The 23,295-nt window shown below is 44.8% G+C and overlaps 1 protein-coding gene across 2 annotated transcripts; it reads left to right on the top strand.

Annotated features, from left to right (window-relative positions):
- The first annotated feature begins 3,872 nt into the window (after window positions 1–3,872).
- C1H13orf46 (chromosome 1 C13orf46 homolog) lies at window positions 3,873–23,256 on the top strand. Of its 2 annotated transcripts, XM_073327403.1 has the most exons (6): window positions 4,107–4,683; window positions 4,776–4,826; window positions 7,277–7,327; window positions 10,992–11,056; window positions 14,879–14,961; window positions 22,031–23,256. In XM_073327403.1, the coding sequence occupies exons 1-5, from the start codon at window positions 4,552–4,554 to the stop codon at window positions 14,949–14,951; spliced, it is 372 nt and encodes a 123-aa protein (XP_073183504.1). In that variant the 5' UTR covers window positions 4,107–4,551; the 3' UTR covers window positions 14,952–14,961; window positions 22,031–23,256. The 2 variants fall into 2 exon arrangements, 1 of the variants encoding a protein (XP_073183504.1); XR_012156692.1 differs by lacking the exons at window positions 14,879–14,961; window positions 22,031–23,256 and adding an exon at window positions 3,873–4,081 and having other exon boundaries at window positions 4,578–4,683; window positions 10,992–11,039.
- The last annotated feature ends 39 nt before the right edge of the window (window positions 23,257–23,295 follow it).

Here is a 23,295-nt window from a genome sequence, read left to right as displayed (position 1 = left end):
CTTCTCTCTCTATTCATTAAATGAGGATAATACTTACCCATCTTATAGGATTTATCAAATATTTGTACAGAGCTCCAAAGATTTGCAATGTTAAATATTATCATTATGTATTGATTATTATGCCCAAAGTTGTCTGCCCTTAACAGAATTACCAACAGAGTTAACATAAATAGGTCAGTTAACCAAATAAATATGAGACAAAATGTAAAGATCCACCAACAGCCTAGGCTAAATGTAACGAATATATGAACTATAAAGAAATAACCTCATAACAACTTCAAGCAGTTATGAGTCTCATTTAGAAGGATGGGTACCACACACACACACATCTGGTGAATGTTATGGGCAACAGCATTCCAGGGGGGCTGGAACAGTTTGTATAGTGGGGGTGCTGAGAGCCATTGAACCAAACTGTAAACCCTGGATCTGAGGGAAACCACTTCAAGCCAGGGGTGCTGCTGCTCTCCCAGGACTCCTAGTTCCAGCACCGATGCAGCATCCCAGAGATCTGGACCCTGGATGGAGGCAGTCTCCTCATCTTTCTGACGATGCTCAGCATCTTAAAATTCAGTCACCATTGCCACTGTTTTACACTCGCCTGAGTAGAGCGGAGTGACATTTTTCAAATAGTTTATTTGCTGAAAAATGCAGGTTTGGGTCGACTGAAACTATTTGTGAATTCAGTGAATACAAAAAAAAAGTCAAAATATTTTGTTCTGCAAAACAAAAAAGGGTGTCAATGAACAAAACCAAACCCCCTCACCTGAGAATTAAGCGATGAAAAAATGGGGGAGGAGGGTTGAGAAACTTCATCAAACCCAAAATAAAATTTTATCAATTTTTTATTTTGGCTACTAAAAGCTCAATTATTCACTTCGCTCTTCTCCTGACCTCAGGCAGATGATAGAAAATAGATTTTGCATTAATTTACCTGAGGTTATGAGCACACTTAAGTTTTAAAGAACTATGATACGTGTGATAAAATATTTTTGGATTATTCCTGTGTTTAGCAAAAAGCTTTTTCACAACTCAACTTACCCAATTAGCAGTAAGCCTTTGGGAAACCCTGGTGACATTGGCCTGGAAATTTGCATATTTGGCCCACATCCTTCGTTATAATAAAAATGTAGCTCTTGGCACTGGTCACACTAGAGTCTTAGATGCACAGTGTTACAAACAAGCATAAATTGATCGTAGGCATTTGAATTTCTGTTAACAAGGCAGTATTGATGTAACTGTGTTGGTCCCAGGATACTGACCTGAAGAAAAGCTCTGTGGAGCTTGAAAGCTTCTCTCTTTCCCCACCAATAGCTGGTCCAATAAAAGATATTACCTCACCCACCTTGTCTCTCTCTTACTGGTGCACTGATTTTGAAGTATATAGAGCATTCCTCTGCAGGTGGAAGGATTTCCACAATGCTAAAAATGTAATGATTTTATACCTGCAGAGAATTTTGCTGAAGAGAGTAAAGGAGGAAAAGAATTCTATGAATGATGGTGGAAGGAAATGTAACAGACAGTTACATTGGTTTAAAAATGAGAATTGTGCACAAAAGAAACACAATAAAAGAATTTGTACTTCCTTTTAACAAGGTTTTCTGTGTTGGTCTTCATCATCATTATCAAGGCAAATCCGAAAACGACAAAGCCTCCTTGCAAATTGAAGGGATTGAGTGTGTTTTGTTTTCTTTGTTGCAACCCAGCCATTATTACTCCTTTCAAACCTACCCAAAAGTCATATTCCTGTAGCCATGACATCAGGAAATGACTTGAGATTTCCCTGATTAGAAGAGAGAGGATATGAGAAACAAGCCCTTTAAACACAGTGGACTGGAATTATCCCTGCTATAAGCAAATGCAACTCCATTGACTTCAGCTGAGTTGTTCCTTGCTTACAGCGGGTCTGAATATGGTTCATTTTGCCTTGACCAAGCACTGAGACTCACGTGATGCCAGCAGCATCTAATCTCATGCTAGTTAAATGCTGCTAGTGTCAGCAGCTGCCCTTCTCAGGGCAAAGACCCTCTTATACACACATTGCTCTGTAGGGTGACCTTATTGAAAACCATCATTTTACAAATAAAGTTCAACCTCTACAGCTACAGTATCCACTAATTATTTATCTATATCGAGCAATATACTAGTCACTTTAGTGGGCTCATCACTATAGTTTCATCATTCTTACCCAATTTCCATATACTTGCCACATTCAGCACAGCTCGTCTAGCTGACAAAAGCATCTGCAATGCTCCTGTCACGTGAAATCGCCCAAAGTAAAGAGAAATTAGCCTTGAGATCTGGATGTTCTCACAAGCCAAGCACTAGGGAAATTGGGGATATTCCCAACAAAGCATAGCCTCCTCTTAATGAATAACCCAGCTTTTGTACCAGCCAGGCCTTCTAAAGTTGATATTTACTGGAAAAATCTCTCTGTTCCTATCAAATATTGTGCTTGCAAGGGGGCCTCTTGAGACAACCGTGCCATGAAGCCACTGGTGAGCAACTTCAGATGAACCCTGCTAATTTTAAATGGATGCATGTAAACCTCTCAGAAGAGACCAGCCTTAATGACACTGTTGTGCAATATTTTTGTCTGTTAGGGAACATGGCATTATTCATGCAGCCTAGCTGCTGTATGGCCTCTCAGCCACTGTACTTCTTCTCAGAGCGCTCTTACCTTTAAAACAAAAAATTAGTAACTCCCGCAAATAGCTCCCTCCAAGTTCTTCATCAGGGAGATGGAATATAGCAAAGTCCTACAACTTCATAAGCCTGGCTTCTCACCTGGGGGCACAGCTTGCCCTCAAAAAAATTGCAGGTGCCCTTCTGTGTCTGCAATTATTTGCAAGAGCACAAAATGTGTCCTTGAAAAAACAAAAGAGAAAGGAAACAAAAACTACCAGAAGCCTGCAGGGACAGAGAGAAGCTGGGAGTGCGGCTTTGCCCAGGGTGCAGCCATTCTGGAATTCAATATCTGAAGAGCTTTGTTGTCTTTATTTTTTTCATGTCAAGAGGAGTTCCTGACAGTCTTCTGCAGAAGTAATGAGAACTGCCTGACCTTAAATCCATGCACTCCTACCCTCCTGGTTAACTGGTCCAAGTGAAATGGATAAAATGCAATGCAGTGTCAGAGGAGACATTGCTCTCTATTCTTTCCAGAAGAACTATAATTGGGACCTTACCCTTCTTTAACACTTTTTTTTTCTGCCAGAGAAGTGTAGTAGGAACAGAGTAAGGAATTTGCTAACCTTAACATTATGTACTGTGGCTTTGCTCTGGTTTTACTTTTCTTTCTCTCCATAATATTTTCTTTCTTCCTGTCTTTTAAATACCTTCACCCACTTTCTATTTGTTTACTTGCTGCTCCATTCCAGGACTTTTCAGGATGGCAGCGTCTGCTGCTGTTCATGTTTTCAGGTGATGTCTTCACACTGCTGTGGTAGGGGTTTGGATACCTGACCACAGGTTTTCCCCAGTGTCATTGTCATCCTGCTGATTACTTCATAGGGGAGGCCTGAAATGAAACAAGTTCACGTGGCACCAGCCTTCTACAGGTTGCACGTTGGGACTTCCCCATCTCTGATGCTGGGTGCAAGCCAGCAGGAGTGCAGGTTGGCCCAAAAGGCTTAGAGCAAGGGGCAGTGTTGTGTGAGTCAAAAGGGCTAGTCTGGCATCGCTATCCTTACCAGCTCCATCCAAGGACTGAGGAGAGCTGAAATGCTGTGACACCAGGGAAAACTTGTGCTCAGGTATCCAAACCCCGCTCCAACCTAGAGAGCAGTGTGAAGACACAATCCACAAATAACAGCAGAGGCTGCTGCCATCCTGAAAATTCATGGAATGGGGCAGCAAGTGAGAAAATAGGAGGGCGCTGAATGTAGTTAAAGGTGGGGAGCGGGGGAAATATGCAGCAATTCTTACAAGACTAGCAAAAGGTGGGAAATCAAAAATGTCCTTCGGTAGAGGGAAGTTAGACATGGTTAAGATGTTATTTTGATGTCTAAGGAAACTGCTAAAGGGCTCTTTTCTTTTTAGAAGCTGGGAATTCAGAAGAGAGGACAAAACGTGAAGTAGAGGACTGGTAAGCAACCACTAAACATCAAAATAAGATGGAAGTAGGTTTGCCACTCCTGGGTGCTAGTAGAACCCAGGCTTTGTAGGTATGAATTGGAAACAGGCACTTGGCTTTAAAACCATGGACAGCCTGCTCTGCTCTAAGGATGAAAAATCTCATAGCCCAGGTAAAGCAAGACCACACAGACGTTGTACAGGGGCCAGTGTGGCGGATGGAACTCTGTCCCCAAGCTGGAGTCAGGCTATGGGGCACCTGCCTGGCCAGCTTACAGCCCGTGGGAAATTACTTGAAAGTCCCAGTGTACAGATAATTTAAAAACGTGTAAAGCCATTGAAATCAATGGGAGCTGCATGTGCTCACCATTTCTGGAAATCAGGCCATTGTGCTAGATAGCAAATGGAAATTGGAAATGGGACAGGAAATGTTGGTGAGTTGAATAATTTAATATTAATTTAATAATAACCAGTGGGTTGTTCATGTGCACACACGTCTTTCTGTGCAGCCAGGTGGAGCTGAATAAGAAAGGGGATGATGACAAAGAGGAAGATAAGGATGGAGACTACAGTCAAGAAGAATATGGCACTAGAATAGACACGGCTGAGCAACTGGTCAGGAAACATGAATTTAGTAAGCACAAAACAGTCTTTCTAATTGTTCTACTTTCATTTGCAAACTGTCCCATCTCCTTTTAAACCTATAGGAAGCAGAGACAGAAGATTTAAAAGTGGAAGAAGTTCTCCTGGAGGTACAGGCAAGTAACTCTAATGCAACTAACTGCTCGTCATTCATCAGAAAACCAAGCAAATGTGGAGGTGACTGTAAGATGTACGACTCCAGTGAGAAGAGGGTGGGAGGAAGCTAGAATGGAATGAAGTTACTTTCAGAGGAATATGTGTGACCCATTCTATGGAGCATTCGGTTTCAGTCTGATGATCATTACCTGTTGTTTTCATTAAACTCTAGTGCAGAGCTTTGGATTAGTGCCAGACCCTTTCCCATTGCTCTGCTCAAAGGAGAGCTCAGCTGCGCATCTACCCTGAAGGCCAGACATAGGACTCAGTCCTACTGTAGTCTATAAATGGAGCCTATTTGCCTGAGTAAGGGCTGTGGCACCTCTTCATGCCCTCTTCTTTCTCCATGATGACCTTAAAGCAACAGCAGACTCGACAGGAGCATCTTCTGCTATTTTCTAAAGTCTGTTTTCCCACATGGCTGTAGAGAGTTGGTATATCCTCAGGATGGCCCAATTCAGGTGACTTGAGAACATGTTGAGTGACCTGTGAAAGACTCTCTCCCTGACAAGACCTGAATTCAAGGTTCTCTATTGCAAAAGAAATAGCTGAAGACACAACAGTTACGTACAATGGGATAAGGAGTTGACTTTTCTGAATGCTCCCTGTGTGGCTTATTAGGTATTAGTAATGTCACCAACCCCAACAGGGAAGCAGCGATCTCTGAACTCAAGTCTAGGCAGGTATGTAAAGAAGAAATTAAATGTAATTTAAAATATATTTACAATGAAATCTTCACTGAGAATCACCTCCAGTAGGTGGGCCCTGGCTGTAGAAACCATGTTAAAGTGTTCAGAAGGCTCCCAATACAATACTGACAGGTTTCAGAGTAGCAGCCGTGTTAGTCTGTATTCACGAAAAGAAAAGGAGTACTAGTGGCACCTTAGAGACTAAACAATTTATTTGAGCATAAGCTTTCGTGAGCTACAGCTCACTTCATCGGATGCATTCAGTGGAAAATACAGTGAGGAGATTTATATACACACAGAACATGAAAAAATGGGTGTTATCACACACACTGTAAGGAGAGTGATCACTTAAGATGAGCTATTACCAGCAGGAGAGCAGGGGGTGGGGGGAGAAAACCTTTTGTAGTGATAATCAAGGTGGGCCATTTCCAGCAGTTAACAGGAACGTCTGAGGAGCAGTGGGGGGGAGCTCTGGGGGGGAAATAAACATGGGGAAATAGTTTTACTTTGTATAATGACACATCCACTCCCAGTCTCTATTCAAGCCTAAGTGAATTGTATCCAGTTTGCAAATTAATTCCAATTCAGCAGTCTCTCCTTGGAGTCTGTTTTTGAAGTTTTTTTGCTGAAGAATTGCCACTTTTAGGTCTGTAATCGAGTGACCAAAGAGATTGAAGTGTTCTCCAACTGATTTTTGAATGTTATAGTTCTTGACGTCTGATTTGTGTCCATTTATTCTTTTATGTAGAGACTGTCCAGTTTGCCCAATGTACATGGCAGAGGGGCATTGCTGGCACATGTTGGCATATATCACATTGGTAGATGTGCAGGTGAACGAGCCTCTGATAGTGTGGCTGATATGATTAGGCCCTATGATGGTGTCCATGGACAGTCTGCCATGGACAGTCTCTACGTAAAAGAATAAATGGACACAAATCAGATGTCAAGAATCATAACATTCATAAACCAGTCGGAGAACACTTCAATCTCTCTGGTCACTCGATTACAGACCTAAAGGTCACAAGATTACAACAAAAAAACTTCAAAAACAGACTCCAATGAGAGACTGCTGAATTGGAATTAATTTGCAAACTGGATACAATTCACTTAGGCTTGAATAGAGACTGGGAGTGGATGTGTCATTACACAAAGTAAAACTATTTCCCCATGTTTATTTCCCCCACCCCCCACTGCTCCTCAGGTGTTCCTGTTAACTGCTGGAAATGGCTCACCTTGATTATCACTACAAAAGGTTTTCTCCCCCCTCCCCCCCTCTCCTGCTGGTAATAGCTCATCTTAAGTGATCACTCTCCTACAGTGTGTGTGATAACACCCATTTTTTCATGTTCTGTGTGTATATAAATCTCCTCATTGTATTTTCCACTGAATGCATCCGATGAAGTGAGCTGTAGCTCACGAAAGCTTATGCTCAAATAAATTGTTTAGTCTCTAAGGTGCCACTAGTACTCCTTTTCTCTTTGTGAATACAATACTGTTGAATCTTAATTTAGATGTTCAGATACCACAGTAATGAGTGTGGTATAAAAAAACAGGAAACCTCTGCTAGACTCCCAATTTTGGCCAGTGCCTTTGGTAGTCACTTACTAGGTTTTACCATATGTTAATTCTTGTTTTCTTTCTTTTTTTCCTCATTTTCATTTTTTTAAAGATTTTCAATTCACTTAATGCTTCATTGTCTTCTCCTCACTTCTCTCTTCTAGAAAGACCTGTCTGCTTTTGTGGAAATTGACCTAAGAGACGAAGTTGAGGAGGTAAGAAAATAAAACCACCAGCCCTGAATGCACAGGATTTTATCTTATTTAAAGCATCATTTCCCCAGAAGGGGGAGTCTGAGAGTGAAAAGCAGTATGGAATATACAGTTCTCCTTCTGTTTCCAGATCAGCTATAAGCTGCCTGCTACCTCTCTGTGTTTCAATTTCCTCATAAGTGCAATGGCCTTAATACGTCCTTACCTCAGACAGGTATTGTATGGTTTGATATTGAGGTTTTTAAAGTGCACTGAAATCCTTTGAAAGGGAGGCCTTATAAAAATATAAGGTGTTTACTGTTATTAACAAGATAAAGCGTGTGTATTATCCAAAGAGGCCATGTGCAGTTCCTTCTTTTATTATAGAAATACAATAAGGTGATCCAGAGAATGATAGACCTGTAAATCTTACAGCTGTACCTGGCAAACTGGTTGAATCGATAATTAAAAGAGAATAACAAAATATATGGAAGACTGTGACCTGATAGGTCTAACCAGCACAAATGCAGCAAAGGAAAATCACGTCTCACTAATCTCTTAGAATTCCTTGAACACATCAGTAAAGTAGTGGATAAAGGTGTGACGCTTTGGAGGTCAGCCCGGGTCAGTGTCACCACCTGCCCTGTAATCTTGGGTGCTTCTGTGCTGTGCAGCCTTAGCTCAGAGCCCTGCCACCAATAGCCGGCTCACAGCATAGTAGCTTCACCCTAGCTTCCACCAGCCTGGTTACTCCTTGCAGGGTGACCCCAACAGCCCTTCCAGACTCGAGTCTCCCCCAAACCGTCTGCCCTGCAGTGTCCAGTCCCTCTCCCTGGCACACTCACAAAACCCTTTCAAGTTTGCTGCTCCTTTAAAGAGACAGTACACACCACCAGCCTGTTAGTTTGGCTGACGATTTCACTCTTCCATTTGCAATGCTGAACTGAGACGGTTGTGTAACAAAACAAGAGCAAGTGATGGTGTTGCTGTGTCAGTCCCAGGATATTAGAGAGACAAGGTGGGTGAGGTAGTATCTTTTATTGGACTAACATCTGTTGGTGAGAGAGACACGCTTTTAGAGCTCTTCTTCAGGTCTGGGAAAGGTACTCAGAGTGCCACAGCTAAATACAAGATGGAACAGATAGTTTAGTGTAAGTAGGTAGCACATATTCCAAGGGACCATTCACGGTGAAGGGGCCCCTTAATACTCCAGTAGTCACAGGAAAACAAGGCAGGTTAGTGGGTTGCAGATTGTTGTAATAAACCATAAATCCAGCATCTTTATTCAGACCATGATTTTTAGCATCTAGCAAAGTTATGAATTTAAGCTCCAAGGCTTGTCTTTTCACAATATGATCACTCTGTATCTGACCTAACAGTCCTCATCCCCAAAGGAAACCCGCATAACACTTTGAAAAGATAAGTTTGGGAGCTTTGCTAGATACTAAAAAATTCCTCCACTCTGGTTTTCCTGATGGCTTTGTTCTACCTTTCATGTAAATGTAATTTCATTGTCCCTCCTTGCTCAATTTACATTGGAGACGGATTCAAGCAGGCAGAACCATATTCCTTTGTCTAGGAAGAGGTGACCTCAGCCTTGCCTGCCAAAGACCTTTTAAGAATATATTTCCAGCACACCTTTATAATTTTTATATAACACCCATACATACACCACATACATGGCTGGCGGGTATCGTAGGCAAGGGGAGGCTGTGCCTCCCCAAACAGCCTACTGTGGCCCTGCCCCCAGGCCGGCATGCCTCCTGCAGGGTCTCGGGGCAGCTGGTGCTGCACTGTGCTGCCTGCCTGGAGCTCTGGGACTGGCCACCCGAGCACCAGGACTGGGGGCCGCCTGGAGCACTGGGGCTGGGGACGTGGCTACCGTGCTGCCCAGACACCCAAGCACCGGGACTAGGGGCCGCCCGGGGCTGGGGGCATGGCAACTGCACTGCCCAGCCACCTGCAGCACCAGGGCTGGGGGTGCTGTGGCCACGTGGCCCAGGGAGAGTGGGCGCTGAGGCTGCGGCACACCAAGGCTGGGGCCTCGCCACCCCGGCCGTCGAGGGCTGGGGGGCCATGGTGAGGGTGCTTTGGGCTGCTGCGGGGAAAGGGGAAGTGGGGGGGGGCAGAAGGGGAGGAGCTGGGAGTTAGCCTCCCTGGGCGGCTGGATCACTGGCCACCCATGACCACCTTATAATATTGATGACCAATGTGTTACCACTTAACATATGACTCAGTAGAACCTCAGAGTTACAGATACCTCAGGAATAAAATTTGTTCATAACTCTGAAATGTGGGTAACTCTGAACAAAACGTTATGGGTGTTCTTTTAAAAGTTTACAACTGAACATTGATTTACTACACCTTTGAAACTTTACTATGCAAAAGAAAAATGCTACCTTATCTTTCCTTACCTTGTCAAATCTTTTTTAAACTTTACCTTTGTTTTTTTACTAGTTTATGTTTAACACAGTACTGTACTGAATTTGCTTTTTTAATTTTATTTCTTGTCTCTGCTGCTGCCTGATTGTGCACTTCTGGTTCCAAATGAGGTGTGAGGTTGACTGGTCAGTTCGTAACTCTGAGATTCTACTGTACCTTACATGACACTCCTTAGATACATATCATGCCAACAGTGAGTTGGGGTACACTAAGCTGGTGAGATCAGCTGAGGCTCATTGCTCCATGATGGGGAATCCCTTGCCCTCTGGCACTGAGATGTTATTAGGGTCACAAAAGGAGAACCAGTTGACAATTTATTTACATTTCAAAAAGACCTTCAACAAGGTCCTGCACAAGAGGCTCCTAATGAAGCTAAGTAGTCATGGGGAAAGAGGCAAAGTATGTCATGGATCAATGACTGGCTAAGAGGCAGAAAACAAAGAGTAAGATTAAATAATGGGCAATTTTCCTCCTTGCAACAGATTAGCAGCAGGGTGCCTCAATGTTCTCTACTAGATCCTGTGGTGTTCAATATATTTATTACTGATTGGAAAGCAGGATGAGTAGTGACATAGCAAAATTTGCAGATGACGCAAAGTTCTCTAGGTTAGTCATGACCAGAGAGAACTGTGAGGAAGTTCAGAGAGCTCTAAACATGCTAGGTGAATGGGGAACACTCCGGCAAATGAAATTCAGTATCATTATATCCAAAGTAATGCATGTTGGAAGGTTTAAGCTACTTGTACACCTTATGGAGGTCTAAATGATCACTTCAGGAAAGGAACCTGGGGATCATTGTAGATATCCCAATGAAAACCTCTGCTCAGTGCGCAGCTGTGGTCAAAGAAAACTTACAAGGTGTTAGGATGCATAAAGAATGCAATGGAGAATAAAAACCACAAAAAATGCCTTTATAATGCCTTTCCCTAAATCAACGGTACAGCCTCACCTGGAACACTGAGTGCAGTACGGGTCACCCCATCCCAAAAGGATATTCAGAACTAGAGGGCGTTCAATGGGAATTATTCACGGCTTAAAGTTAGGATTCTTAAGTGCTTTTCTGGACTGGAGCCTCATCAGGAAAGGAAGTAGAAGTAACACAGGGAGCAGACTTGTTAACTGAAAGATACCATTTTCATAGTACTTTGTGGAGTAGAGCTGCACTTTTAAGATTTGCTGTATGTTGTTGTTAGATGGAAGTATTTAGTCAAGAAATTCCTGTCTGTAAACATTTTTTGTGGTTCAGATAACTGAACACTTCTTGACAGAGGAGAAACAACCGGAAGAAGAGGAAGAACCAGCTGAACTCGAGTATGGAAAACATTTTAACCTTCATGCAAAACATTAGAGAGAAAGGCTAATGTAAAATGATGATGAGGTGTGTTCTTGTTGGGCTTGTTTTATCATGAATATATTATAGGACAAATCACAAGCTGGTGGAGTTGCAAAGGGACATAAGTCATGAAGACTGTATCACAGTATCACAGGCATTTTTTATTCCCCAAATAATCCCTCCCCCACCTCTGCCTTCCTCTTTTAGTGCCAATAACTATAGCTGTGTTTTCACACAGGAGCACAGTTCTGGAACCTTAGTTGCCAGACCAGCCCTTACTGATCTTAAACCTGGCTTGTAACTCCTCCATATGTTATCATTTCCCCGCAACTCTCCCAACCTCGAATGAGGTAGAAACCTGCAGTGTTTACTCTGGAAGATGCAATGGAATGTCTGGCTCCTTGCTCAGCCTCTTCCTGGGAGCCAGGGATTCTGGCACGGAGTGCATCTTTTGGTTGGGATTGTCGACTAGGAGAGCAAGACTGGGGCTAGGCTAGAATCTGGCTGCGGTAGAGGTGAATTGCCCTGGCTCATAGGCTATGGGCTGAATAGAGGGATCTAAGGGTGGAAGATCCAATCATCCTAACCCAGATACAGTAGAAGTCTCAGCCTGCAAGTCTGACAAGAATTGTTTTTACTTTGCATGTAGTTAGCCATTGCTGGGGTGTTATTTCTTAGGCATATTTTTGAATTTTGAAAGATTGGTTCATTCTTTAACTATTTTATTTTCCCTGTACTTATTTAACTGACTTTTAAGACTAATAAATAAGCGTATTCTAGTGGGAGCAACAGCAGACACGAAAGTTGCATAAGACAAGGAGTTTCCATTCTAGCCTTGTTTTCAGTCTCACATAACTTCTGGATACTTTCACCTTCGAGGGTGAAATTTTTCAGGGTTGGTCTTTACCTGAAGGTGAATATATGTGTGGTTGTGAGGGAAGTAAGAGGGAGTTTGAACAAGCATGAGTCAGTTATTTTTGAGTATGGGGGTCAGGGGAGTACCCTTCCCCATCATGAAGTGTTGTGATCACTTTTTGAATTGTTCTTTAGCCAGAGACGACCCATACCTGCCAATGGGATGGGGGAGGGGAGGTGGCGCAGAGTGAGGACAGTGCTTCAGAAGATGTTACTGAGCACGCTCAGTCGGTGTGAGCATGCTCAGTACAAGCCAAGCAGCAACTCTGAGGGGGTCATGTGACCTCATGTGCCCTCCTCCCACATGTCACCTCTGTCTTTAAAAAAACTAACTGTGAACAGAAATTTAGCATTTTATATGGCCTTAGCCTTCATTGAATCACTGGTGGAAATTGTTTTTGATGTGACCTATACGTCGCTTTCATGTGCGGCGCGCGCAGCTGTCGCTGATTTAGCTGTATATTGACCCGTGTACTGAAGGTGTAGAGGGAGGGCTACACACTTTGTAAAGTTTGCAGGAGAAGTCCCCCTCTGATGCACCTTAGGAGCAATGAAGCTCATAACATTACTTGGTCTGCAAGAGACACCCCTCCTCCCCCCCCGCACTCTGGTTAAAGTGGGATCGCCAAGGTATATTGGTGATGTCAAGCCAAAGAGTTCCATATTTACATGCTCTATTGCTAATTCGTTGCAAATCAACAGAGCTTCAATACCCTGGAGAGTGAGGCTTCCCTTTTCTATGTTTTTATCTCCATCTTTTTCCATTATTTAAAAAAAATCCTAGGAAATGTCATTAAAAAAATCTACATTGGAATTAGAGTTACACGGTTAAGAACTGAAAGGTTGGAAAATAAGTTGCTTAAAGTATGCAGTGTTGTAGCTGTGGTGGTCTCAGGATATTAGAGGGACAAGGTGGGGGAGGTAATATCTTTTATTGGACTAACTTCTGTTGTGAGAGACAAGCTTTTGAGCTTATATAGAGATGCTCTTCAGCTCTGCTGCACTGAGAGTCACTTTATTCAGTCTTCAGAGTAGCAGCCGTGTTAGTTTGTATCCGCAAAAAGAAAAGGAGGACTTGTGGCACCTTAGAGACTAGCCAATTTATTTGAGCATAAGCTTTCGTGAGCTACAGCTCACTTCATCAGTCTGTCATTCTGCAGCTGTCATTTTCCTACAAGTCCTGCTTTTCCTTTGTACCTCCTTCCCTTTATACTCGATTTGGGCACTAGGTGGTGCTCTTAGTATGTGCTGGCCTTGTTCTCTGAGCACTTGAAGGTCCTTCTCTGCAATACTTGTAAATGCACTGCTGTGTGATACAACTCATGGGCACTACCTCATTTCTAATGGTAGCAAGACAAACCTCTTGCTGTTTAGACAATGTTAAATTGAATGAAATTTGGAGAATGTTAATTTTCAAATGGCATCACTTGTGCTATGAAAATACAAGTGACCTAAAATCTACTATTCACTTTGCAGGGCCTAGTAAGTATTTAAATGTATGCACCAATTACAGTGTGAGGCAAATATTTCAGAAGTTTGAGCTGCACCTCAGACTGTGTATTGTTCTAAACATTGGTTCTGTGCTCCCTTTTGCCAGGGGGCGGGAGTCTGTAAAATGGTGTTCTGAGCTCTCGCAAATTTATTTCAAGTATCGTGATTTGGGCCTTCCTTGCAAAGCACTCATGAAAATAGGACAAGCTCCTGTCTTCATGTGATTTTGGAAAACATAGAGTGGGACTCCCCACACAATGCCCTGTAGTCTGAAGAAATAAATTCTAGTCCCGTATGTTGCACTGAAATTATGAATCTTTTGTGGCTTTCTCAAACTTTATTATTAACCAGGGCCTCACACTGCTACCTTAGGGAAGATAACTATAATTCACCCATTGATAGATAACTGCGGGCTTGTCCTTGTCCTGTCCACATACAAAATCCCTTTCCATGAGTGTGCTGGAGCTTTTAACGGAGCTGGCTGACCCGAGAAGCGGCTAACATGATCCCTCTGCGGACTGGATGCAGGCTAGCTCTCTTTGCGTGCCGCTAGTACTACAATGCCTTCCCACAATTTCCCCTTTGTTCCCAGAAAGGACAAGCAAGTTTTCCCACAATTCACTGGGAAAGCATTCAAAAAGCAGCTCAGGTTGCTCCGGTGCTGAGAACCATGGGCTATGCCCCCCGAAGCCTGAAAGCCACACCAGAGTGAGCGAGTGCAGTACCCGTGTGGTTACAGCAACTCGAGCGTTGCTTTGCAGCGTGGCCGCTCTCACTTGAGCGAGGCTAACTTGGGAGGAGTGTCTTGAATGGAGATGACTTGTGTTAACTCCACCGTGAAGATCCAGCCTGAGAGCTTGCACAGGATCACTTCAGGCAGAGCTGGGAATAGAACCCAGGCCTTTAATAAAACAAAGCCAAGTAGCATCCACTTTGTCATGCTGCCATACAGTGTTAGCAACACTGTAACTATCAACACACCTATTGGGGCTGCTCAGGGGAGTTCAAACTTCAGAGGACAGACCAAAAAAGCATGATTTAATCTTGTTTAAAAATTCTCATGATTTTTTGGTCAATCTTGTGATTTTGGGGGTGTAACTTACAATTTTTGAACTTTTGGGGTTGAGAATCCTAGTAAAATGGGAATAATACTTCTTTACCTCCCCCAGATGATGTGAGGCGTGCATTAATAAATAGCTGCTGCATTTTGAACTCGTCAGAAGCAATGAAATGGAACTGAAAAGCATGAACCTATGACAAAGCACACATTGTACTGGCTGCAGCCAAACTAGACTGTCGATAATGTGAAGTTCTTTCTGTAGATCTGCTTCTAAACTGACCAGTGTCTCTCTCTCTCTCTCTCTCTCTCTCTCTCTCGTGTTTCTGGTTTACAGGCCCAAAAGCAACTGGCTGTGCTGCTTTCCAACCTGGACAAAGCAGAAGAAGAAAAGGATACAAATAGGATAGCCATGAAAAGGTAAATTCAGTGCCTAGGAGGCATTTGAAATGCTGGTCGGGGAATGATGCAGGCCCCAATCTGATGGGGGTGAGGCACATGTGAGGATTAAGAGAATATGAGAATCTTCTCCACCTCTATTCTTTCATGCTCTCTTTATCTGGCTCCTGCTCTTCTTTCATATTTCCCGTTCCCCAAGAAATTGACCGTTCAAGGCTACCTTATGCTGTCGAGATCCTGCCTGCTGCACTGGGTTTGATGTCACTAGGGATTCTCCTTTGATAAGCACTCTGCTCTTCGCACAATATAGGCAGAGCAGCTAGCCCTGTGGTGGGGGCCTGGGAACACAAGGAACCCCCTAAAGAGGTAACTTATAGCTTGATCCTGAGAAGTGCCAGAGCTCACCCTGCAGTGGCTGCGACCCAATGTCCCGATTTTTATGGGGACAGCCCCGATTTTTGGGTCTTTTTCTTATATAGGTGCCTAATACCCTCCACTTCCTGTCCTGATTTTTCACATTTGCTGTCTGGTCACCTTACATGGCTGGAAGTGGGAGATATGCAGCATCCCTCAAGAGCAGGCCCTAAAAACCAAATGAGTGGTGGTGACTTTGCTGCTGTTCTTTGCAGATCAATGGGGTTTTGGTTTTGTTTCTCACTGGGAGCCATGTGAGGAGGAATCTGTAGAAATCCCTTCTGGAGAACTCATTGCCAAATGTTTGGAGAACAATGGGATGCTGTTTGGCACCAGAAATGAAAATGAGAGTGGCTCCCTGCTAGTTCCTATTTTGGGACCGTCATAAACCACAACAGGCAAGCCATCCGCTAAACAAGCCATGCTCGAGAGGGACGTCAGAACAGTGAGCGGGATGGCAGGTTGGGCTAGGGGGCATCAGAAGGGATTGTACATAGGTGGCAGATCCTTTTCAAAATGAAATCACCTATTGTGGTATATGTACACACTAGTTATGCTACATGTCTATATCCTTACACAGGAGTCTCCAGCCTTTTTGTACGAGGGCCAACATAAACCAATCTGGAAGGACCAGTAGAGAAACGAGCACTAATTAAACTCAGAAAAAACGCAGAATTAGACTGGTTTGTTCCTACGCTTGTGACACCTCAGTAAGAAGCTCGCTACTGCAATTATTACACAATGGTAGGTGCAGAGTGAAAAGGGACAGAAGGCCCCGGGGAGCGGAGAGTCTGTCCCTGCTTAACTCTCTCTCTTCAGGTCTGATTCCCAAAAAAGAGGCTTTTAGAATAGCAGGCAGAGCCCAAATAGCCCACAGGTGAGCTAAGCCATCGTCGTACTCTTCACCCTAACTAGGTCTAATGGGATCCCTTCTACAACTGGCTTCAGCTCCTTCTCACTCCCTCTGGCTTACTGGGGGCTGTTCTGACCCAGCACTGTTGCTCAGACTATGCTTTCTGGTCGGTATGTCACTAAGGAAGCAGGTAAGATTAAATACATTGTGCGTAAACTCAGCAATGAAAGGGATCCTGGTTGGAAACCAGGCTGAAAAAATCTGTCTGTCCCTGCTGTTCCTCTTGCCTCTGTTTATTGCGCTTTTTGTGTGTACCATTTTTGTGTGGGAGAGGGGGCTAGGGCCCTGTGAAGAAGACACTTCACCTTATGATAGAGAAGTGGATCGTTGATCAGACGGCTCTGTGCGTGTGGATGCACTCTCTTATCCCATAGGGTCACCTATGGAGGAGGAAAGCTGGGACAGGGAGAAGGGATTAATGACTCAGGTTTTTGGGGGTTTATTTTTTGCCTCATCTACAATGGACCAAAGAAAAATGCCACTCTAGCACTTCCAGACTTGGTTTGGTGGATGTGACTTTTCCAGTGCTCAGTAGTTGTGTGTATGTGCTTTCCAGGTTTCAAAGTGAAAAGACTCCAAAATTTGGAATAAAGATATTTCAGGGCACAAAACAACATGAAATATTGAACATTTTGGGGGGGAAAACCTATTTGGAAAAAAATTCACCAACTTCAGCTCTACTAAAGTCAATTAAGCACATCGGCTTTGGAGAATAAAAATAAGCAGGCTGGCCACAAGGTGTGGGCCTCTAAGCATGCAAGTGCGTATTCAGTATAACTAGTGCTGGTGCCTACTTAGATATTTAAAAATAGTCAGTGTATTTGCATATGAAAGTAGTTGTGATTTATTTAAAGAAGCAAAATTTGGCCAAAAATTTAGACTAAAATAAATAAATACTTTTCTTAAAAACTCTGGATTTTATTTCCAGCAAAGAAATCTTTCCATATCACAATTGAAACATTCCCCTGTATCATTCAGAATGCAGATATCTTACTATTTCTGCTAGTGCATGAAAATCAGAGAGTTATATGGTCTATAAACACAACAGTCTAGTTGCACTTGTAAACAATCAGTAAAATGCAATCAGTGAACTCCATGGTTTTTATTCAGCTATTCCTAGAGATCCCCAGGTTTCAATTATCTCTGTCCAAATAAATACTGAATAGCTGCTTGATAACTGAGATGTGCCAAAGCAATCTTTCAGGCTTTCTTCATACATATTGAAAAAGAGAACCCAATTTTACTCTGTTAATATGATTCAGGCAAAGGGCTTATACGTTAACACTCTCCAATAGAAGCTGGTTCAATAAAAGATATTTCCTCACCCACCTTGTCTCTTTGGTATAATGTTCTCAGACTGTGGGTTGGAACCCCAAAGTGGGTCACAACCCTATTTTAATGGGGTTGCCAGGGCTGGCGTTAGACTTGCTGGGGCCCAAGCCTGAAGCCCAAGCCTGAGCCCCACCACCCAGGGCTGAAGCTGAAGCCTGAGGGCTTCAGCCCTGGGCGGTGGGGTTCAGGCTACAGGTCCCCCAACCGGGGCAGTAGGTCTTGAGCTTTGGCTCTCCCACCAGGGGCAGTGAGGCTCAGGCAGACTCAGGCTTCAGTCCCCACTCCTGGGGTCATGTAGTAATTTTTGTTGTCAGAAGGGGGTTGTGATGCAGTGAAGTTTGAAAACCCCTGTACTAGACTAACAAAGCAGCTGCTTCCAGGGTCTGCTACTCACTTGAGACTTATAATTGTACTTCGAGTGAGGGATAGGGTTCCTATGAGTAGGATACTTCAAGCGAGGGATAGGGTTCCTATGGGTAGGGTACTTGGAGTTACGATTATTGTTCCTATGGGTAGAGCTCAAAGAGTGAAAAGGGACAGGAGGACCTGGGGGAGAGGAGCACTGAGTGACCATCTCTGCAAAGATTTATTTAGGATGTTTAACGTGGGGAAGTAAAGTTCCAAAAGAATGCATTTCAGCTGTACTCCTAACCCTGAGACTCGGATGCCTAGCTGGGTAATTAAGTGGATTTTAATGTTTTCAACAAGGAAAGAGTCTGTCCCTGCTTAACGCTCTCTCTCTTCAGGTCTGATTCCCAAGAAAGAGGCTTTTAGAATAGCAGGCAGAGCTCAAATAGCCCACAGGTGAGGTAAGCCCCAGGATTAGGATTCCTTTTGGTACAATACTTGGAGCTAGGGTTAGGTTCTTATGGTTAGGGCTCCCCGCCCCAGGGTTAGGGCTCCTATGGGCAGGGTACTTGTGTGACGCTGTATGGAATATGGGTGACCATTTATATTATTGGTACCAATATTACAAAATTACAGTGAATCTTACGAGATATGCCATGTTAAGGTATCAGTGGAAAAGATATGATTTGCTAAGTATGATGATCTTGTTTATATGTATTTATCATCTTTGTATCTTGAGTTATAAATATGTATGGTATATTGATATCTCAAACTTGTGCTGTGTTTCTGGGTGACACCCCCAGACAGATTGGCACCAGCACTATCTAGCCTGTTGGATGGCCCAGCAAGGGCAATTGGCTGTACAATGAACCCATTGAGAGAAGCCAATGTGGCTGGCCCTTTGGGGTTCAGAAGAACATTTTGTATAGTGAGTAGAGTTTTTGAAATAACTTCTCACTCTACTGGACCTAGGTGTTGATTGGGAGCCAGAGAACTGGAATGCAATAAAGGGGGCTGTGTGATTTCTTTCTTTTTTTGGCCTCTTGATAACCAGTGTGGGGGATCTGGAGCACAGTTTGTGACTGGTTGGTGAATCTAACTTCAGTGTTAACCACCAGTTTTGGGGGAATCTGCTCTCCTTTTTCCAGTCTGCCCTGATCTTGGCATTTTCAGTATGCCTACCCTAGGCACCTTGGGTCACAACTTGGAACTAGAGTTAGGGTTTCTATGGATAGGGTACCTGGAGCTATGGTTAGGGTTCCTATGAGTAGGCTACTTGCATCTAGGGCTAGGGTTCCTATGTGTAGGGCTCCCTGCCTAAGTTCCCTCTAAGCTGCATGGCTGCCTATTAAGCCCCACAGCGGGGAGAGATGCCCCTCCCCAGCACAGACCTGCCACGGCGGGGATAGGCGCCCCTCTCTGCCGGCCCCAGCATGGACCTGTGTCACACATCACCTCCATGTTGGTGCACATAACAAAATTCATTCCGCACATGGACATAAAAAATGAGAGGGAACACTGCTCCCTGCCCTAGGGCTAGAGTTGCAATTGTTAGGGTACTTGGAGCTAGGGTTAGAGTTCCTATGGGTAGGGCTCCCCGACACAGGAAGAGTCACAGGAGCAGATCACTAGAGAGTGGCCCTAAGAGACGTCCTTGAAATGTGGAGGGTCTGAAAGCTGAGAGTCAGCCAACTCCTGGGACCAGTAGTTTGTTAAAGAGGTTCTAAAAAAACAAAACTCAAACCAAACGACCTCAGAGCTTTTAATCAATGGCAAACAAAATGGTTCTGCTTTGGCAAGGAAGAGAACAGAATCCCTCCTAGCCTTGCATGGAGGCAGCTGTGTAGCCTTAAAAGCCCAGGGTAGTGCATTCCCTTGTAACCTCACTTCTTTTCCCTTCCGCCTCCCAGCGATCCCCCTTTCTTAAGGCTCAGCAGTATAAATCCTTAGCTCCTGAGTGGTCTGCCAGAAGCCCTGCCTCATTACCCTGATCCTTCTCACCTGGGTGCATGTGGGCTAGAGAAGAAGTGACTGGGGAGTTTATTAACTGTCTGTTTGCTGGATCTCTTGAACCTGCCATATGGCATCATGAAGGACTTTCTTAGGGTACGTCTACACTACGAAATTAGGTCGAATTTATAGAAGTCTTTTTTTAGAAATCGGTTTTATATATTCGAATGTGTGTGTCCCCACAGAAAATGCTCTAAGTGCATTAAGTGCATTAACTGGGTGGGGTGCTTCCACAGTACCGAGGCAAGCGTCGACTTCCGGAGTGTTGCACTGTGGGTAGCTATCCCACAGTTCCTGCAGTCTCCGCTGCCCATTGGAATTCTGGATTGAGATCCCAATGCCTGATGCGGCTAAAACATTGTCGCGGGTGGTTCTGGGTACATATCGTCAGGCCCCCGTTCCCTCCCTCCCTCCCTCCGTGAAAGCAGCAGCAGACAATCGTTTCGCGCCTTTTTTCCTGAGTTACCTGTGCAGACACCATACCACGGCAAGCATAGAGCCCGCTCAGGTAACCGTCACCGTATGTCTCCTGGGTGCTGGCAGACGTGGTACTGCATTGCTACACAGCAGCAGCAACCCATTGCCTTGTGGCAGCAGACGGTACAATAGGACTGGTAGCCGTCATCGTCGTGTCCGAGGTGCTCCTGGCCACATTGTCCAAGAGCGCCTGGGCAGACATGGGTGCAGGGACTACATTAGAAGTGACTTGACCAGGTCATTCTCTTTAGTCCTGCAGTCAGTCCTATTGAACTATCTTATGGTGAGCAGGCAGGCGATATGGATTGCTAGCAGTCCTATTGTACCATCTTCTGCCGAGCAGCCATGAGATGTGGATGGCTTGCAGTCCTTCTGCACCGTCTGCTGCCAGCCAAAGATGTAAAAGATAGATGGAGTGGATCAAAACAAGAAATAGACCAGCTTTGTTTTGTACTCATTTGCTTTCCCCCCCTCCCACGTCTAGGGGACTCCTTCCTCTAGGTCACACTGCAGTCACTCACAGAGAAGGTGCAGTGAGGTAAATCTAGCCATGTATCAATCAGAGGCCAGACCAACCTGCTTGTTCCAATAAGAACAATTACTTAGGTGCACCATTTCTTATTTGCCAGTATCTGTCAGGGTGCATCAGAGTCCTTTATGGATTTTACCAACAGATTGCAGGAGGCTATCCTCCGACAGGTGGATAACCCTGCGGCAGCTCAGGAGATTCTGTTTAAAATGGCGGTTGAAAATGCGAACGAGGATTGCCGCCGTGCTCTCCAGGCGGCACAAGCCGCTGGCATTCTAGAGCTGCCGGACATGCTGCGGGCGTGCCAAAACATTGGCACACAAGCACATAAAGCTGGGGTTCTGGCTGCCGCCCTATGGAAAAGCGGGAAGGAGGGGAAGCGTTATCGCTGTGGTAAGGAGGGTCACTTTCAGTGGGAGTGCCGCTCATCGACGGCGCCCGCCCGCCCCTCAAAGAAGTGCCCCAAGTGTCAGAAGGGCTATCACTGGGCTAATCAGTGTCATAGCGGGTCGGGAAACCGCACGACGGGTCCCCCCCGAACCCAGGACCAAACGGGGGTGTTCCCCACTCAGACAACTGTTCCTCTGCCTTAAAATCCATAGACTCTATGAGGGCGGCGACTGCCGGAAGCGCAGGGCTTGATTTGATTATGCAGGAGGACGCTGATTTTCAGTTGCCGGGGGAGGTTTGCACCATACCTACACAGGTGACGGGACCTCTCCCTGCCGGATTTGTGGGTCTGGTTCTCCCTCGCTCACACGCTGGGAAACAGGGTTTTTTTGTCATCCCAGGGGTCATTGACGCCGATTACACCGGCGTTATTAAGGTTCACGTGTGGACCCATCTTCCGCAGTCGCTCCCACGTGGACGGTCAATTGCACAATTGATTTTAGTCCCCTATCAGGTGCCAGCTACAGAGGATCAAGCCCGGGGCGGAGGCGGCTTTGGATCGACGCAGTCTCAGTCGCAGCCTCACGACACGTCCTCTCAACTTGTTCCTCTAACAATGTCGCTCAGCCCCTCAAAACCTCAGTTAACACTTCTCTTAAATAATGTTCCTTTTACAGGGCTGGTGGACACTGGAGCTGACGTTACGGTGATTCGTGATCAGGACTGGCCGGTCAGTTGGCCAACAGTTCCTTCTAAAGAGTTGTGGGGGATCGGGGGTAGCAAACCCGGGCGCCAAAGTTTGTCTTGGGTCACGGTCTCTAAACCAGGAGGCCGTGCCCTTGCTACAATCCGCCCTTTTGTGCTCCCTGTCCACCTCAATATTTGGGGCCGAGACTTACTTGTAAAGCTGGACACCACCGTCGATATTAATATATAATGGCCCAAAACCCTCCCCCACCCACCTTGCCCTCCGCATTACCATTGGTATGGCAATCCTTAGAGCCCGTATGGATTGACCAGTGGCCCCTCCCCCTAGAAAAGCTGAAAGCGCTTCATTCACTTGTGCAACAACATTTGCATGCACAGCGCTTGGAGAGCTCCACTCGTCCTTAGAACACCCCGGTGTTCATTATTAAGAAAAAATCTGGTGCATGGCGGCTGTTACATGATTTAAGGGAAATAAATAAACGCATCCAACCCACGGGCCCCTTGCAGTTTGGGTTGCCAAACCCAAATTTAATTCTTCAAACCAATCAGCTTTGTGTGTTAGATTTAAAAGATTGTTTTTTCACAATCCCCCTTTGCCCACAAGATCGCAAAAAATTCGCATTTACGGTGCCAGAATATAATAATCAGCGACCCTCTCAAAGGTATCAGTGGAAGGTCTTGCCCCAGGGAATGCAAAATAATCCAACCTTGTGTCAAATTTTTGTGGATCGGGCCCTTGCCCCTTTTCGTGCCCAATACCCCACACTAAAGGTCTACCATTATATGGATGATATTTTGCTTAGCGGTCCCCAGGTTACAGCACAACAGCTTGAATATTTGTCTCAGATTCTCGGCCAAAATGGCCTGTTAGTGGCACCAGAAAAAATCCAACGCTCTTATTCCTACCAATATCTCGGGCATAAGGTTTTACAAACCTATGCTGCCCCTGTTCGCCCGGAAGTGGTCCTACCCCAACCCCTAACCCTCGTTAAATTACAGCAAATTTTGGGTCATTTAAATTGGATTCGACCCTACTTCCGTCTCCCCACATCAATGCTGCAGCCATTGTTCGAGCTCCTACGTGGAGCTCGGGCACCGGGCTCAGTTATTGCCATCACTGAGGAGCACATTGCCTGCATTCGACAGATCAATGCAGTGTTGAGTCAGCAGTTTGTGGATAGACTCACTGAGGTTCGTCCCCTGCAGTTGGTTCTCCTTGCCACCCCTCATACGC

The sequence above is a fragment of the Lepidochelys kempii genome, chromosome 1, assembly GCF_965140265.1.
Source record: "Lepidochelys kempii isolate rLepKem1 chromosome 1, rLepKem1.hap2, whole genome shotgun sequence".
Classification (NCBI taxonomy): domain Eukaryota; kingdom Metazoa; phylum Chordata; order Testudines; family Cheloniidae; genus Lepidochelys; species Lepidochelys kempii.
This window is presented reverse-complemented; position numbering and strand designations above follow the sequence as displayed.

What these genes read in the sequence shown, in the direction of transcription:
- C1H13orf46 (XM_073327403.1), top strand. Translation starts at nt 4,552, where the DNA reads ATGTGCACACACGTCTTTCTGTGCAGCCAGGTGGAGCTGAATAAGAAA. An exon ending in TAAGAGACGAAGTTGAGGAG is followed by an intron (nt 7,328 to 10,991) that starts GTAAGAAAATAA and finishes TTTGTGGTTCAG; the next exon opens with ATAACTGAACACTTCTTGAC. An exon ending in GAAGAACCAGCTGAACTCGA is followed by an intron (nt 11,057 to 14,878) that starts GTATGGAAAACA and finishes TCTGGTTTACAG; the next exon opens with GCCCAAAAGCAACTGGCTGT.